The following is an 18,873-nucleotide window of genomic DNA, read 5'->3' as shown; positions in this document are numbered from 1 at the left end:
TTCAAAACTGCATTTTGTGTTTACTTGTGTTTTATTTGACTAATGGTTAAACGTGTTTGATGATCAGAAACATTTTGTGTGACAAACATGCAAAAGAATAAGAAATCAGGAATGTTGTTTTAAAAAATGATTTGAAAGTTGACGTGCAAGACTTGAGACTTGACTCGATTTGAGCATAAACACTTGAGACTTACTTGAGACTTGCAAAACAATTACTCGGTCTGGTTTTTAGCCCCAAACTAAGTTTAACTTCAAAACAATGAAACTAAACAAAGTCTCAAAAATTCTTCTGAAAACTTGCTTAAAAAATTCTGCAGTAAATTTGCTGAAACATCAAGTTCTGGATTAATGCAATAAATAAAAAGCTTATTATGCTGAAAAACAAACCTCACTTCACGGAAGGAACACCACGGCTTTACAACACTACTTCTGTTTTATCTTTCTAATGAAATTCACACCAATGTGTCATCTTCTTCAGAAGAGCTCCGCTAAATCCACAGATGTCTGATTTAGTCTCATGGGGAAAGAAAAGATTTCCTCCTAAGGCACAACCTGCTGGTGTTTATTTATGAGTTGGTGATAAATTCTGTTCACACAGAAGAAGAAAGGCGAGTATTTGCTCCCACATGTCTCGTAGGAGAACGAAGAAGATTCATTATGAGTGTGTTGGGTTCAGTGGAGACGCAAACCCCTGCTGGCGACCTGATCTGACACCACCAGTTTTGGCTGACATATCGCCCACTCTGGCTTGCTCTAAGTGTAAACAGGAATAAACAATAAACAGACCTACAGCCCACGATTAAGACCTCTTCTGTTAAAACTACCTTCTCGTTGTATTCATGGGGTTGGTTCCTTGGAGCCCACACTATGCCTTTTTCATTAAATGTTTTTCAGGATCCTGATTGTGTCACATGTAAAAACAGGGATAAAAAAAGTGTTCTTGTTGTTATGACGGCGACCTTTCACACCTCTAAGCCAGTGAACAGCAGCAGACAAGTGGGATTTATCTATGATTCAACAGTTATTAGATGATGTGGTGAAACGTGGGCGATGGGAGCCTAATGGTCAGAAAGCGACGTGGGTGAGAGGTTGCAGGTTTTAATTCGCCCACACCCGAGGAGCCCCCCCCCCCTTCCCAGCCCAGCAGGCTACTAAGAACGTATTTCTAGTTACCCACCTTGGTCACACCAGAGAAACATCTTTTTTTAACCACACTTCTGTTAAACGGGACAGAAACCCATTGCCAAAGATCAAGGTTACCTTTTAAATGACATGTTACAGGATGTGTGAAATACCTGACACTTCAAATGGCCGTCGATACCAAAATCACCGCCACCTTTTCATCACATGCCCTCTTTACTTGTGAGACACTCGTTCCCCCGTCAGATTGTGCTGTTGTAAACATTTACCTGCAGCGTATTGTAAAGAAGCGAGTTGCCACAACGAGAGCCTGATCTGAAAATCAGATCAGTGACAGCGATCAGTGTAGTGTCACAGGTTTGTTCCGTCTAACAGACCACAGCATTTGCCAGACGGGTTTCCAAGGAGAACAGAAACTGCGGCTGACTCAACACAGATGACGTGATAACGTTTACAGGCCATGACTAGCTACTTTCATGACAGATATCCTGGGAAGAGAATAACACAGTCTACATGAGAAATAATCCAATTTAAAGTAGACACTGCAGCTGACAGATTTAAAGAGCAAGTTGCCCCCAAATCAACCTTTTTTTTCTGATAAACTATATAAATGTGTGTCTAATCATGCTGCAGACACGTGTAGTCAATAGATTCACACTTTAGTGCATTTTAGTTTAAATTTTAATTTTCTGCCTAAAACTGTCAGTGTTCTGCCATCGCTATTGGCTAAGAGGTACCCTAGAACATTAGCTGGTACCATATGATGTCACAATGTCGTTGTGAGCCTGTGTGTGTGTATTTGTTAGCGGCTCTGTCCTCTCGGTCTGCTAGGCAACAGCATTTGTTGCATTTTTCAAACAGAAAGTGGGAGTTGAGTAATACTCTGGTAGGGGGTGACTTGCTCTTTAAAAACCGACCTAAAATCTAACTTTATGCTTAAAGCAGGACATTTTTTGATCTTGTATTATTTTAATTTGCACATTGACTCGTTTTTCATTGACGGGATGATTTTGCTTTGCTCAAAAATGAAGAAAAGAGGCTTTGTTTTCCTTTTTTTTTTCACCCAAAGCTTCTTTCTTGGGAGTCTGCTTCGAATCCGTTCAGTGGTTCATGAGAAATGTGGCTTACAGACAACCAAACACAGACATGTACAAAAAAATACCCTACAGCCTGCCGGTCAACTTGGGGAAATTCCCTTCTACTATCCTTGAGAGGATAGATCATGTTGTTTATAAAACCGTCCTGCTTTTCTGCAGCGTTTTTCCAATCATTAGAGCTATTTCAGGACTGGTAAACGGGAACCAGTTCATCTTAAACAGCTTAAAACCAGACTGTTATCACGTTTGTTACTTTTGCTGTGGCTAACCCTAACCCTAGTATTACAGGTGTTTAGACAAGATGTCTGGAATAAGCTGGCACGGTTTAACAGCTCTTTAAGGACAAGATCTGGTAGAATCACTGAGTAGAGAAAGCTCTTGGTGGCCCTGGTGATTAATACATCAAATCTGTTGAAACCTGCTGAGCCTCAACACCTTTTCACATCTGATCCTTTACTTCTGTTTTTTCTTTCTTGAGCTTTGCATCCGTTTTTTTTCTTCCTTATTTTATTCCAAGATAAATAAAATCAAGGGGAACATGAAGACCAGAGGACTGTTCCATGAAGCAAGCTCAACAAGTCAGGGCTCACTTGAAATATTCTCGCTTGAATTCGCACACCAGTTCACTCCAGGCTTATTCGGTTCCACAAACAAAGCTCAGGTAGACTCGATCATCTCTAAGTCAAGCAAAGAGTGCTGAGCGAGGCTCGCTACATTAAAGGCAGCCCCTATCGATGCTAGATAAGTGAGAATGGAAGGAAAGAGCGGCGTGCTTCTCTCCGGCAGAGCAACAACTATAAATGAATGCCCAGGAGGATTACAAAGAGTGTATAACTAAAGAATAGGCTGCTAGCTGCATGATTAAAGCACTGTAGCTGGTGCTGTTTAGTTAGAATGCTAAGCACCTAGATGTTTCCAAGGCAATGCCACAAGTCTGTATTGGTTTCTCCACATAATTTACTCTGGTTTAGACCTTTAATTTGTTGTTTTTCATGCTCGGTTCCTAGAATCTGTATGTTCTGAGATGCCAGGACTTTGTTTCTTGCTGAGCAGCTGTGAATTTTAAGAAGTTTGTGTCGGGTCATGTGACCCGTAAGTCTTTAATGCACCAAAACCATTTCTAAGTCACAAATACACATTTAGCACTCATATCACACACCACGGAAAGATTGTACGATGACATTTAAAACAAATTTTTACATCTTTTGTTCATTCTTCTGCTGTGGTATGAATTGAAACTTGTTCTGCGGAACGAGGAATTTAAAGAAAACCTAGACATCAGTAAGAAGTGTGGATTCTTTGAGAGCAGAGTACAAAACGTAAAAATCAATACAGTATTTCAGTTGTGAGACACTTTAAATTTCCTTACATTAATGAAAAGGACAGCATGATAATATGGCGTCCATTTAAAAGATTAAGCTGCCACAGCTTTGGGCCAGAGGTGGCGCTAATGCACCACTTTGTTGCCTGCCAACACACATCACAGAAGAAGAAGGGGATGCACTCTGTGAGTTCACAGGCCTTGTCCAATCGTATTCACCAAGCTTAAATAAGCCTTGAAGCTGGCCTGCCACGGAGCAGGCTTGTCCACAAGCATGTGTCACCATTGTGAATGGGTGGGGCTTCAGGTTAGCCTCATTCTCACATACAATTTCTATAACAGAACTAAATTTGTGGGAATTTAGTTTATATTGTCTCTGCAGCCAGGCTTCTGACAGGAACGAGGAAATCAGCACATATTACTCCTGTGCTGGCAACGTTACACTGGCTTCCTGCGGTCTTTCGGGCAAAATTTAGAGTCCTCTGCTTCGTCTACCGGTCTCTATATGGTGGTGTTCCACCATACTTAACAGCACTATTAACACGGCACACCCCATCACGATCTGTAAGCTCGGCTGAGCTGGAGCTACCGACTGTTCCTCACTCTCGGTATAGATCTAGAGGAGATCGGGCTTTCTTGGTCTTGGCTCCATCCCTCTGGAATGAGCTGCCACTCAGCATCAAACAATCACCCTCACTGCATGTCTTCAAAAGTCGCTTGAAGACTCATTTTTACTGTTTGGCTTTATGTGACTTGGTTTTATGTCTCTTGTCCTTCTTTTATATATATAAAATATATATATGTGTGTGTGTGTGTGTGTGTGTATATATATATTGCATGGGCTGCGCAGTGGAGCAGTGGTTGGAGCTGTTGCCTTATAGCAAGAAGGTCCTGGGTTTGCTTCCCGGCCTGGGATCTTTCTGCATGGAGTTTGCATGTTCTCCCTGTGCATGCGTGGGTTCTCTCCGGGTACTCCGGCTTCCTCCCACAGTCCAAAGACATGACTGTTAGGTTGATTGGTCTGTCTAGATTGTCCTTAGGTGTGAGTGTGTGTGTGCATGATTGTTTGTCCTGTGTGTTTCTGTGTTGCCCTGCGATGGACTGGCTCTCTGTCCAGGGTGTAACCCGCCTGATTGCCCGTTGACCGCTGGAGATGGGCATATTAATACTGAACTCAAAGATCCAGAAAAATCATCACAGCTATCGCCAAAGTCATAAAAGTAGAACAATTATACTTCTGACATCAAAATATTAGTGCAATTCAGGGGAAACTCAAATGTCTACAAAGCTGAATAAACAGAGGAGCACATGCATGGATTAGTAGAGTCTGTACTGGGTGTTTGAGGCAGTGTCGTCTTTGTTTGACATTATTGTGCAGTTGCACTTGTGACACCCTCCACAGCAGAGCTAACCATGTGTAAGTTTCCAAAGCATCAACACAACTGTGCAGTAGGAGAAAATGGCCCAGGTTATCGACTTGTGTGGGAAGCAGTGATGGTAATAATTGTGTGTGTGTGTGCGCGCGCGCTCAGTTCTGCATTGCTGTGGTTGCTAATGTCTGCATGTATCTGGCTTTGGTAGAGCATGTTTTGTGTTGAGCAGCTGCTTTCTGTTACTGTGAGACTCTATGAGAGACAAGAGTTAGTGAGTGTGTGTGTGTGTGTGTGTGTGTGTGTGTGTGTGTGTGTGCATGCGCGCGCGCATCTTACTGAGGTCTAAGACATCATCCATCTTGATCAGGTCTTCAGGTCTGGTTAGAGGGAGCTGAGTCTCAGGTTCTCCTTGAAGTTGAAGTGACAAAGCCCTCAGCATGAAGAACACTCGAATTGCCTGAGAGAAGGGAAAGAAGTTCAAACACCGTCAAAAGCAGCAACAGAAGTGCCACTTAAGGATTCAAGGCTAAGATTCCTGTAACAAATGCATATCACCCGTAGGGCTGCAACAACGAATCGATAAATTCGATGAAAATCGATTACTAAAAGCGTTGGCAACGAATTGCGTCATCGATTCGTTGTGTCGCACAACTCTTCCAAAAGCCCCCCCCCCCCCCCCCCCCCTTCCAGCCCGCCGTTGCGCGCAGACCAGAGCAAGTCAGATCAGCGCGAGGGAGAGCCGCAGATCAGCGCGAGGGAGAGCCGCAGATCAGCGCGAGGGAGAGCCGGCAGATCAGCGCGAGGGAGAGCCGCAGATCAGCGTGAGGGAGAGCCGGCAGATCAGCGCGAGGGAGAGCCGCAGATCAGCGTGAGGGAGAGCCGGCAGACTTGCGCTGCTGCGAACCGGTTCCGCATTGTCGCGCAGCGATCCAGGCAGCTGCTTCCAGCGCACGGTCCATTCTCAAAGTGGCGCAACCAAAAAACTATAATTAGCACACGATCGTTCATGTCCGCACATGTTCTCTATTTTCTGTCTTATTTGTGCCTGAAGCGCGCTACTGCGGAGCTCATCACCTGTGCTGCGATGATGTCACCTCACGCAGCATCGAAAACGCGCTCTGCGCTTTTCGGTCAGGAGATCCCTTTGATCTGCTCAAAAGTAACTGATGAGGTGAAAAGGTAAGAATCCAGGCAACAGATTTTCTGGAGAATTAAGAGGAGATGCAGGAAGATGAGAGACAGACAGGACAGGAAAATAGTTTAATAAAAACAAGAAAACAAAACAAAGTGTTGAAAAGTAAAATATAGGGTGTGATTTATCTCCACGACACGTTTTTACCAGTAAAAAACAATAAGTTATACACATGTCATATTTATACATCTGATACAATTCAGATCACCTTCAAAACTCAGTCACACACCCAGGGCCGTTTCAAGACATTTTGGGGGCCAAGGCAAAATGCCCCCCCCCCCCCCCCCCCCCAATAACTGGGCTCCCCAGAAGCCTCTGTGTAATTCATACCCTCTCCAGTAGTGTTAGTTATATGGTGTTTATAAAAGCCCCTCAGACATTACTGACATGTTCTAATATTATCAGATGAAAAACTAAATTATCAGACATGCTGTCTCATCTGCTGCTTTTATAAACTTGCAAAAAGTAACAAAACCATTTGAAAGCCACTATTTGTGGATTCTCTGAAAGTTTCCATGGAGTGTGTGACAACTTATTTTTTCATTGATCGTATCGTCTAATCTCACAGCTGAAACAAGCATCCTTAATAATCTGTGCACAGGAAGCTTACCGATGCTGTAGTAAAACAAAAGGTATAATAATTTATTATTAATAAAACCTTGTTGCAGCACTAAAGCAGAAAAATTAGATTTTGCATTAAATATGCAAAATATTTACATATGAATTGTTTTAGAGCCCTTTTATTGGCAGAATCTGATATTAATTTAGTTCTTACAAAAAATGGGTCCCAACATGGTTTGTGTGGCGTTGCCATAGTGTGACGTCATAGGCACAGATCCCCTGTCCTCTTGTTTGGAAATGGAAATATGGTCACCCTACATTAAACAAACTGTCCACCCGGGCTTTTGGACTGCACAGAGACGCTTCGCTGCCTACGACTGAACGTCAGTTGAGAGTCAGTCTCATGCAGACTGACCAATGAAGAGAGGGCCTCAAGTTAAGACCCTCTCCTCATTGGTCAGTCCACACGAGGTGGGTCAAAGGTTACTCTGGGCGGGTTACGTGTTGTCAGGCATTCAAGTATTGAGTATATTTACTGCATATTACAGTAAAATATTCTGTATGTGACCACATTATGGTGATCCTTGGGTCGTGATGATGGAGCCCTTGAATATTGTTGAACAGGGTACAACAAAGTGTTAATCTGGCCCTGGTTCCGCCGTCACATTCCCGCAGAAACTGGTTGATCACACCGGGGCCAGACTACTAGCATGTGGTTTTACAACCACAATGTCCTCAGAAGCAAAAACGCTTTTAAAAGGGAGGGAGGAGTCCTAACTGTTGCTGCAGGCGTGTTGTGTGAGAGTGCAGTTATATACTGGTTAATATATTTTTGGGTTCAGTTGCTTTCATGTGGCCTAATGTGAGTCTATTTGGGATCATTGGAATGATCAGCAGCATTTCTTGATGTGACTTTATGGCAGTTGCCCAGGGCATCATCGCAAGGAGGATGGCATTCATTTACTTTTGTTTTATTTGGTATTTTTTCAGTCATTTTTGGAAATAGTGATCAATTTTGATTAATTCACAGCCTATGTTTAATTACATTTAAAATAAATGTCAGCAGATGAGATCAAACAAAACAGATGAGAATTGCCCTTAAGCTATTTAACTTGGACCAAGCATTTTAGGTCACAGATAGGTGTAGCTTAGGGTCTCTGTCTATACACCTTATAAGACAATTTAGGTGATGGCATGTTGTTTTTCTGCTATTGAACTGTTTTCTAATAATGTTGTGTTAAATAAAGTGAAGGAAGGAGAGAAATAACGTTTCCCTAGCAGTTTTTAAAAATTTCCCCATGTAATCCGATTAATCGATTAATCGTGTCGAGACCCCATCCGATTAATCGATTATCCAAATAATCGTTTGTTGCAGCCCTAATCACCCGCTGCCTTCAAGTCAAATGATTCTGAATGAATCTAAGCTACTTCCACTTTAAAGTGTATGTAGAAATGTGTAAAAACTGACTGAGTTGTAGCTATGTTTGTTCCTGCTAATGTCAGTTAGCTGTGGTGGGCAATTATAAATACCAGTTTGACTCCAAACTTTGTATTGATCTTTTCTGAATTTCTGAAAGTTTCATTTAAATATTTCCAGTGGGACCCGCTGACCTCACCTAACTAGAATCTGAATCTCTCCAACCATCCAGTTATTTTGTTTATAACAACTTTATTGACTCATCATAAGTTTAACCTACTTCAGTCATGTGTTGTAGTCATTACAACAACCTAGCGTCCATGCAAAAAGGTTCTCTTGGTCAAAATTTTAAAGGGACTTTACGGAGTTTTGAATTTTTATGCTCGCGATTGCCCTCTCAGGCCAAAAGCGTAACGGCAGCTTCAATAGTAGGCTCGTGCACGAGGCGCGCATGCTGTACGTGCACACTCCTTAATGAAAATAACAGCTGAGACAGTCCCTTGTTTGTGTGTGTGTGTGTGTGTGTGTGTGTGGCCCGGAGGACAGAGGACAGGAGAACGTGCAGCTAATTAATTAAATAATTTGGTTCTGTACCTTTCTCTTCAGCACAGCCGACAAAGGTTTATGATGGGTCAGTCCTCCTGCATGCTCAGATCATTCCCTTCCCTTGCTTGAAAAATTGTTCCAAAATGAAAATTGAACCCACATCTTTTTTATCTGTGAATTCAATGCCGTTCGGCGAGTCTCAAATAAAAATTTGTGCATCTTACTGTAAAAAAATGTACCGTTAATGTAAAAAATAAACTACCTAAACTATGTTCACATCCAGAATCGAACCCAGGTCTTCTGCATGGGAGTCAGACGTCTTACTAGGTGAGCTACACTCTAGTAACATACAAAGTATCTGTAACTTTTATGTCCTTGATGACAGCTGAAACAACATCAAACCAAAGAATGGTTCGGAGCGAAAATGGCTATTTTGTTGCTAATTTGCAGGAAATATCTAGAAGAAAGTTCTACAGAAAGTAGCTAAGGGTCCTCAGAAATGTAGCTAGCTTTGTCACTAGGCGTTAGGAACAGCGACAAAGTCGCTGAGTTGGCACTGCCTCTCTCTCTGCTGCTAAAGCTACTGATAGCAAATGCTACGGGCTATGCCTGAGCGTGAACGCGCATGAAGCAGCCTGCTCGACCCGAGCAGCTCTCTTTTTCTGTGATTTTACAGAAAAACAGGCAATCACAGTAAAAATGCCAGGGCTCATTCTACAGGACCAGGGCATTGCAGGAGAATGTATGAAGAAGACATTTATTATTTCTATACATGTTTTGGCTGTCAAACTTCCCTAATGTCCCTTTAAAGATATGAAGAAATAGCTTATTTTTCCTTGCATGTGTGTGTGTGTGTGTGTGTATACACACCCGTCGAGTCTTCTCCACATCTCCACAAGGTAATCTTTTAACAAAGTCAATGCCAGTCAGGGGGGTACCGGTGGGCGGCAGTAGGATTGATGCATCCATCATTAGATATTCAACATTCAGGGGTTTACTCTGTCACACACAAACACACACACACACACACACACACACACACGCACGCACACATGTTTAGGGAAACTAGTACATCCCCCTGAGAAAACTGGTACAGTGTATAATGTGACCAACCGTCATGCTTCTGTATTCGTCTTCAAACATGTCCAGGAAGATTTCTTCCCCCTGGAACGACAGCAAGAATAGAAGTTTAAATGTCAACATGTTTGTATCTGGGGCACCTCTCAGCGCTCTACTGGATGTCTTTATGTTTTTGTGATTTTAAACAATGTTTTTATTTGATACTGGCAGCAGGGATGAAACATACGGCAAAACTGTACAATAAGGGGCCCTTTATTAATGTTAATTGGTGCATAATTAAGCATTAATAAATTACTAAATAAATAAAGTATTAACCACAGCATAACCATATTATGTAATGTATTACTAAGCGGACACCCCCCTCCTGGCTCTTTGTTCCAAGGACACTTACTAGTTAACAATAACAGTAACATTAATCAAAGGATCTTTTGTTTACTAATGCTTAATAATGCACTATGTAACGCCAATAATCGGACCCTTATTGTATAGTGTTACTGAAACATACAAAGCGAAACATATTTGGAACCAGAAGCTCCAAACTGAGCTGAAGCTGATACTTTGTGTCCTCAGATTCCCTCTCTGATGTTTACTTCTCACTGGTGAGGCATTCATATCAACTGCATCAACAACTAATAAAAATATGAACTTCTAATGGCTTCAGAAAACCTTTGTACGAACAAACTAATGGGAATACTGAGTTGTGTTCACAATCCCATTCAGTTAACGTCACACCTATGTGTGCCCATAAACATCAAACCAGAGCACTAGAGCACAAGTTGTCCTTAAGCGGCCTCTGATCACGTTCTGTTGGGTTACAGCTTGTACTCATGCCTTTAAATACTTCCTGGAATAATGAAAATATGGGTGGCTCTTTCTGCTGATCTAGGTGTAAGTGAAACACTATCCCGATCCTCTGTCTGAACCATAGTCTGACAAACAGAAAGGATGTTATGTCCCGAAACAGAGGGTGGTGTTTGGACATGCACCACTGAGCGAGGCCGATCCAGCACAATTGTTGCTTTGATACGAACTCATCATGAGATCATCATGTTCAACAGAGACGCCTGTTGCGCAAAGGTTTGTGTGTTCTGCTGTTTGAAAGTAAGCTTTGTTGTCATTTTTTACAGTTTCACACCATTTTATTCCAAAATGCACATTTAAAACCAACTGACATCAGGTGTTGATGCTGCTTCTTACATCACAGCACAGAACTGTGATGAAGTATGGGAGGAAATTCCAAAGCATCTGCAGATCTAAAAGTAAACGTGAGCGTACTCGGTGCAAAGTTATAAATTGCACAACTCTGAGTTGCTTCAAAACAAAAGAAACTAACTATCATGTTGATATTAAAAACAACCTTTGGAATCATGCTCCATAAAACCTTCTAAGGTTATTGTTTTCCAGGTGATATTTGATCTGTTTGGTCGTTTCATTTTTCAAATGTTGTGATAGTATAGAATCAACTTTGAATCTTAATCCATAAAGAAAGAAGACAAGATTATTTTCTGAGAATGTACACAGAGAGCCAAAGTAAAAGAGAAAGCATCGACTGTAATGAAAACATTTCATGTGAAATAATAAACACCTTGGTTTCTATCTACCAAAGGTTTAACAGAAGGGTACCGCCTCTCGTTCTCACACACAACATTTCCCAGAGGCAAGATTACGATCTCTTACCAGGGGAAAAACAACGTAAAGCATTTTACAGTAAGGCGCAGCGCTATAAATAAACCGTTTTGCTATTAATATATTTATATTTTTATTCGTCAAACTTAAATGTTTCACATCAGCAGAAAAACAAGTGTTTGACAAAGACAACCTGAGTAAACACAAAATGTAGTTTTCAAATGATGACAATAAATACATCAATATAAAAAATAAACATAAAAAATAACTCATTCACTTACTTGCATGATTATAATATTGGGGAGGCAAAAACTGCTTCCATAAGAAAATCTCTGCTGACCAGAATGAAAACGGTAATGTTGTCACATATGCTAAAGAATCTCGTTCCTAAAGACTTTTGGGACAAGACTCTGTGGACGATGAGACAATATAGACCTTTCTGGAAGACGCGTGTCTTGTTACATCTGTAAAACTAACTAATTCTGGAACAGACATTAGAGCAACAGTCATACATGGTAGTGGTAGTGTGATGGTCTGCGGCTGCTTTGCAGCTTCAGGACCACTTGATCCGATGAGGCCTTTAATGGGTGAGCTACTAAAGGCATACATTGTCTCTATGACTTATAGGTCGACAGTACATTTGCCTCCTTTGAGCAACTGGTGGTCATGCTTCACATCCATAACTCACATTTCTTTACAACTGGGACACAGTCTTCCCCTGTGCCCATCTTGGACTCTCAATGAGATTTTGGACTGTCTCGAACTACTTCTAAGAAAGTTCTGAGCAGACTTTATAATCTGCTTCACTATCAGACCGGTCTAGATGTTTTAAAGCAGAAATGGGAACTGAACCTGGGTGTTGGATTGTCAGATTTGGTCTGGAACAAGATTCCAAGGAACATTCAAAAATCCTCGAAAGTGCAAAGGGCCCTTGCTGTCCCTCCCCCTTGAACCCCCCAAGGGAGATAATAAAAGAGGGGCTTACAGTGCTATCTAGCTAACCTAGTGAACTAGACAAAATTCTTGTTTGGTCTAGGAACGCTCCAATGGAACCTCTGCAGCCCCTAGCAGCATTTTGGCTGGCCAATCACAGCTCTCTAGGAGTTTCAAACACACAGAGAGCTGTGACTGGTTCATAATGGTGGCCCAATCATAGCACTCTATCTGCTTTGTGAACCAATCACAGCACTTTATCTGCTTTGTGGGCCAATTAGGGCCCTCTTTTCATCTGGTGGGAGGGACGAAGCAACAGAGTAGAATGTCACGAACTCCTCCTCTTAACCTCCTCCGCGGGCCTGGTTGGCACTGCACTCCATTTTACAGCATCCCTGTCACCGACGCTACCCGGTGACGTCATCCCGCTGAGCCTATTTAAGGACCTGTCACAGCTGAGCCGGCACTAAGTCATCATCTCATGATAGACGCCAACCCATTCTAAAACGACAAGCCAAATCTACCAACTCTAAAGACCATCCGGGAAGAGAACTTCCCACGCTGTAAAGATCAGTCACGACCAAACACCAGTCTCTCCGCGCCTGGGTCTCACAGCCACGCTACACCTACTTTAGCCACACTCCAGCTCAGCCCATCGAACCTGACAGGATGACTGAGTCCTGAGTAGACCCAGCGGAGATCGCACAGCTGCGAGCAGACGTTGCACAGCTGCTCAGCCGTGTAGAACGCCAGGAGGCGGAAAACGCCCAACTTCGAATAGAGAACAACCAGCTTCGTGCTGTTACGGATCGCCAAGCATCCAAACTTGATTCTGTCACCGAACTGGTCGTCCAACTCTCCTCGGCACTCCAACGTCAGTCATCTGCCACCCCTAACATTGTGGAGCCGTGTCTAAGTCTCCCGACAAATGGGATGGGACTAAAGGATGCCCGGAGGGCATGTTGGCCGTCCTGTCAATGACTTTTGAGTGTCAGCCGGCACGTTACCCGACTTCCTGCTCTCGCGTTGCCCTGTTAACCTCCCTGCTGACGGGGCGAGCCGGTGAATGGGCGGCTGCTCTGTACAACCAGAAGTCTCCCATGTGCAACGATTATGAAACCTTCGTGAAGGAACTGAAGAAGGCATTTATGCATCCCAGCAGCGAGGTTGCAGACGAGACACGCCTGCTCCAGCTTCGGCAGGGCTCTCAGACCGTGGCCGAGTACACTTCACGCTTCCAGACCACCGCTGCCCGTCTGACCTGGGGTGATGCTGCAGTGAAGGCTGTGTACCTGGAGGGATTGTCACCCCGCATCCGTGAGGGCATGATCGGACACGAGGCCCCGACCTCCCTGGACCAGGCGGTGGACCTGGCTCTCCAGCTGGATCGCTGCCTCCTCACCAGACCAGGAGTGAGGACGGTTCCTGTACAATCCAGAACTTTCCCCCGCCGTCAGGAGAACCAACCCATGGAGGAACCCATGCAACTGGGTCGTTTGCCCCCCGAGGAACGGGCGTGCCGTTTTCAGGAGGGACGATGCGCCTATTGTGGGGCTCTGGGTCATCCCCGTGCAACATGCCCCATACGCCCGGGAAACGGTCCCTCTGGGTCAGTGTAGGAGCTGTCTCACTCGGAGTTTCCACTCATGCAGCTCCTCATCACACCAACCTCCCGGTCTCCTTCCAGCTGAACCAAGGACTGGCCCCCCTGGTGGCCCTCCTCGACACCGGAGCTGCGGAAAGCTTTATCGACCAGGGGTTGGTCAACCGGCTCAAGATTCCACTCGCTCTCCTCGACCACCCAGTTCCCATCACCTCAGTGGACGGTCGCCCTCTCATGCCATACCTGATCACGCACCGAACCCAGAACCTCCGGATGACCATCGAGGAACACGTGGAGACCCTTCATTTCCTGGTCATTCACGCCCCCACGACTCTACTCATTCTGGGTCATTCCTGGTTCCGCCTCCATGACCCTCACATCTCCTGGTCCACCAGTAAAGTCATGGCGTGGGGTGTTAACTGTCGCCTTCACTGTACGTCTCCAGGATCACAGCCTAGGGTGACACCGCCCAAGGATGTGGATTTAACACTCCTTCCACCCCAATACCACGATCTGGCTCGGGTCTTTGCAAAGGAGCCTACCACCAGGCTGCCTCCTCATCGACCCTACGATCTGGAGATCAGGCTCCAGCCCGGAACCACCCCACCTCGGGGTCGGCTGTGCTCGCTCTCCCCGGCAGAGACTCAGGCGATGGACGTTTATATCAACGAGGCTCTCCAGAAGGGGTTTATCCGCCATTCCACGTCTCCTGGAGCGGAAGGGTTCTTCTTTGTGAAGAAGAAGGAGGGAGACCTCCGGCCCTGTATAGACTATTGTGGGTTAAATAAGATCACCATCAGGGACCGCCATCCTCTTCCCTTAATGAGCACGGCTCTGGACGCCACAGCCAAAGCCATACTGTTTACAAAGCTGGACCTCCGCAGTGCATACAACCTCATCCGCATAAAGGAAGGAGAGGAGTGGAAAACCGCATTTATTACACCCACTGGACATTATGAGTACCTCGTCATGCCCTTTGGCCTCTGCAACAGCCCTGCCGTTTTTCAGCGTTTCATCACTGATGTCCTCCGTGACATGCTGGGCCGTTGGGTTTTTGTTTATTTAGATGACATCCTCATCTACTCTCGCACTGCCGAGGAACACACCCAGCATGTTCGAGCCGTTCTGTCACGCCTCCTGGAGCATGACTTATTCTGTAAACTGGATAAGTGTACCTTTCACCAGGAGTCCACCTCATTTCTGGGGTTTATCATCTCCTCCCAGGGCCTACGCATGGACCCACAGAAGGTTCAGGCGGTAGCGCAGTGGCCACTACCCAAGACCCTGAAGCAGCTGCAGAGTTTCCTGGGGTTCTGCAACTTCTACTGCCGGTTTATCCGCAATTTCAGTGCCCTGGCATCACCGTTAACTTCCCTGACTAAGACAACCAATGAGCCTCGCCCTTTCCGCCTCCCCCCGGAGGCCGTTGCCGCCTTCCATGATCTGGTCCGCCGCTTTGTAAGCGAATCCATCCTCCTCCACTCGGACCTAACACGGCCTTTCGTTGTGGAGGTGGACGCCTCTGAGACGGGCACGGAAGCCGTACTATCACAATGGGGCCTGGACTCCAAACTCCACCCCTGCGCATACTTTTCCCGGAAGTTTTCTCCTACTCAGCAGAACTATGGGGTCGGGGACCGGGAACTGTTGACGATGAAGTGGGCCCTGGAAGAGTGGCGACAGTGGCTCCTGGGTACTCCCACTCCTTTTCTGATATGGACTGATCATCAGAACCTCATCCATATTCAGACCGCTCGCCAACTCAACCCTCGTCAGGCCCGGTGGGCCCTCTTTTTTGAGCCTTATAACTTTCACATCGCCTACCGCCCCGGCTCAAAAAACCTCAAGGCGGACGCCCTTTCCCGTCAGCACATCCAGGACCCCAGGCCTCCTGAACCGTTGTCCATCCTCCCGACCGAACGGTTCTTGGCCGCCCTGCAATGGCCACTGGAAGCCTCCATCCGGACGGCCCTCCCGGCTGACCTGGCACCCCCAGAGACGCCTCCTAACCGCCTTTACGTTCCGGCCGTGTGCCGACAGGAGGCCTTGAGGTGGGGGCATAGTTCACGGCTCGCGGGACACCAAGGCCAGGCTCGTACCCTCCAGTTCCTCCGCCGGGCCCTGTGGTGGTCCTCTATGAGAAAGGACGTGCGCGAGTACACTGCTGCATGCGACACCTGCGCCCGGTCTAAGTCCTCCACCCAACCTGGAGCCGGGGAATTACAACCGCTCCCTGTGCCCAAACGGCCGTGGTCGCACATAGGTGTGGACTTTGTCACGGGGCACCCCGCTGCCGATCACCTGGACACCATACTCACCATCACCGACCGCTTTTCGAAAGCTGTGCACTTAGTGGCTATGGCAGGGCTCCCCACGGCTAAGAGAACAGCGGAACTCCTCGATCATGTGGTGAGGCTCCACGGATTTCCCCAGGACGTGGTGTCTGACAGAGGACCCCAGTTCATCTCACGGTTCTGGAAGGCCTTCTGTCGGTTGGTGGGCGCTTCCGCCAGTCTGTCGTCAGGTTATCATCCCCAGACTAATGGTCAGACGGAGAGGGCAAACCAGCAGCTCGGGCGCTACTTACGCTGCTTCGCCTCGTCTCAACCGTCCACCTGGCCCCGTTACCTCCTGTGGGTGGAGCTCTCTCACAACCTCCAGACGTCCTCTGCCACGGGTCTATCTCCCTTCGAGACCTGTTATGGATACCAGCCCCCTCTTTTCGACCATCAGGTGCCAGAGGTGGAGGTTCCGGCGGCTCAGGATATGGTCCGCCGCTGCCGTCTCACTTGGATCAGAGCTCGCGCCGCCATCACCAGGGCTAATACGGAATACTCCCGACAACATCGTCGCCGTCACCGGCCCGGCCCTGTGTTCCAGCCTGGTGACCAGGTTTGGCTCTCTACATCTAATCTACGGATGCCGGCTGGTTCCAGGAAGCTGTCTCCCCGCTTTTTGGGACCCTTCCAAGTCCAAGATGTCCTCGGTTCGGTCGCTTACCGGTCGCTTCCACGTCTCTCAGCTCAAGCCGGTGGAGTCGTCTCCCCTCCATCCGCCTCCGGTCCGGGTGCCGACGCCCCGAGGTGTCGATGGGGACCCAGTTTACACCGTCCGGAAGATTCTGGATGCCCGCCGCCGGGGCCGTGGATGGTAGTATTTGGTGGACTGGGAGGGTTACGGTCCGGAGGAGCGTAGCTGGGCGCCTGCCCGCTCGTTCCTGGATCCGTCCCTGTTGGCTGATTTCTGGTCTCGTCGCCCTGGGCCTTCTGGAGCCATCCCTCGTGGGGGGGGGGTCCCTGTCATGAACTCCTCCTCTTAACCTCCTCCGCGGGCCTGGCTGGCACTGCACTCCATTTTCCAGCATCCCTGTCACCGACGCTACCCGGTGACGTCATCCTGCTGAGCCTATTTAAGGACCTGTCACAGCTGAGCCGGCACTCAGTCATCATATCACGATAGACGCCAACCCATTCTAAAACGACAAGCCAAATCTACCAACTCTAAAGACCATCCGGGAAGAGAACTTCCCACGCTGTAAAGATCAGTCACGACCAGTGTTGGGAACGTTACTTTAAAAAAGTAATTAGTTATAGTTACTGATTACTTTGTCAAAAAAGTAACTCAGTTACTAACTGAGTAACAAGATCATAAAAGTAACTAATTACCAACAAAAATAACTACTTGGTTACTTTTTTCATTAAAGAATGCAAGAATTACTGCAATAGTGAATATATAATGACTATTGACTGGAACATAATAAAATGTATGTCCAAATGTTTTTTATAAACCTGAATAATTTCAATAAATGCACTTAAAAGGAGGAACTACTAATAGGAACATTACACTAATCTAGACTATTAAATGGTCACTGTGTGATATTTAACAAGACCCCAATCAGCTAAAATTTAAAATTGCAAATAGAAACACCTGTAAAGGTTCCCGACCCTTTAAATGGTATCTCGGTCTAGTTAAATTACAGAAATAAATGTAATTTTGCACAGTATTATAATTTTTCCAGCTTCACATAATTGTGTGTTTTTAGCAGCATTTCTGTTGCTGGTAATCTAGTAATGGTTAAATAAATAAATAAAATCCTTTAAAATTACACTAGAAGAGGCACAAATCTGATGGAGGACTTACATGTACTAACGTGGGTCAGACCCAACCACAGAAGAGCTGAAGCTGGGTGGTGAACACACACAGGTAGTTCTAATAACACCTGAGCTCCATGTCGTTTGAGACTGATGCATCAGTGTTACAGCGGGGCTAAAGACATGATAAGAAACAGGTTACAGCTGGATGATCTAGGAAGGTAGAAGATCAGGACGTCTGAGCGGTGAACAGGTGAGCGGACCTTCGGGACGTCCCGCTGTCACGCCAAGAAGGGCACGGCTGCTGCAGGTGGGAATCTGCAGCAACGAATCTGCGGGTCTGCAGCCGTAGACTATTCATCATGTCTTCCTCGTTCTTCACGGGCCGTGATGCTCTTGGATGAAAACATCTACCTCTTTAGCTCCTGATCAGCTGATGACAACTTCAACACACCGCGCTGCTTAACGCACGCATTTCCTTATCAGTAACAGAAATGACGTGTGGATAAAAGAAGACGTGGGCCGCTGCTGTAAAAAAAGTGAGGCGCGAACCGGAAAAGCTTCTGCCGATCACAATTCAACAACGGATTATGAAAGAACGGATAACGCTCGAAACACGCAGATTCTTCCTGATGTGAGAGGTGAGCCTCCACTTTGTTTTGGCGTCGACATCATCCTAGCGCGCGACACCTCTCTCTCCCTGGCTGCAGCTGAAGTGTGGCGGTCAGAAAGCCTGTTGCTCAATGTTCGACAAGCACATAGTAACGCACAACCTTCCGTCCCCAGTAACGGTAACGGCGTTGCAACGGCGGGAAAAGTAATTAATTAGATTATTCCGTTACCTATAAAATAACGCCGTTAGAAACGCTATTATACTTAAACGGCGTTACTCC

The 18,873-nt window shown here is 46.0% G+C and overlaps 1 protein-coding gene across 5 annotated transcripts in view; it reads right to left on the bottom strand.

Annotated features, from left to right (window-relative positions):
* The window catches only part of clec16a (C-type lectin domain containing 16A), a 76,165-nt gene that overhangs the window by 13,510 nt on the left and 43,782 nt on the right, over window positions 1-18,873 (bottom strand). For all 5 annotated transcript variants that reach the window (XM_054750657.2, XM_054750661.2, XM_054750658.2 and 2 more), the window contains exons 16-18: window positions 9,761-9,811; window positions 9,518-9,646; window positions 5,268-5,388 (exon numbers count right to left, since the gene is read on the bottom strand). In XM_054750657.2, the coding sequence (XP_054606632.2) occupies window positions 5,268-5,388; window positions 9,518-9,646; window positions 9,761-9,811 (301 nt within the window). The remainder of the gene's footprint in view (window positions 1-5,267; window positions 5,389-9,517; window positions 9,647-9,760; window positions 9,812-18,873) is intronic.

This window comes from Nothobranchius furzeri, chromosome 12 (assembly GCF_043380555.1).
Source record: "Nothobranchius furzeri strain GRZ-AD chromosome 12, NfurGRZ-RIMD1, whole genome shotgun sequence".
Classification (NCBI taxonomy): domain Eukaryota; kingdom Metazoa; phylum Chordata; class Actinopteri; order Cyprinodontiformes; family Nothobranchiidae; genus Nothobranchius; species Nothobranchius furzeri.
Note: the sequence above shows the minus strand (reverse complement) of the source record. Positions and strands in the feature narration are given on the sequence as shown.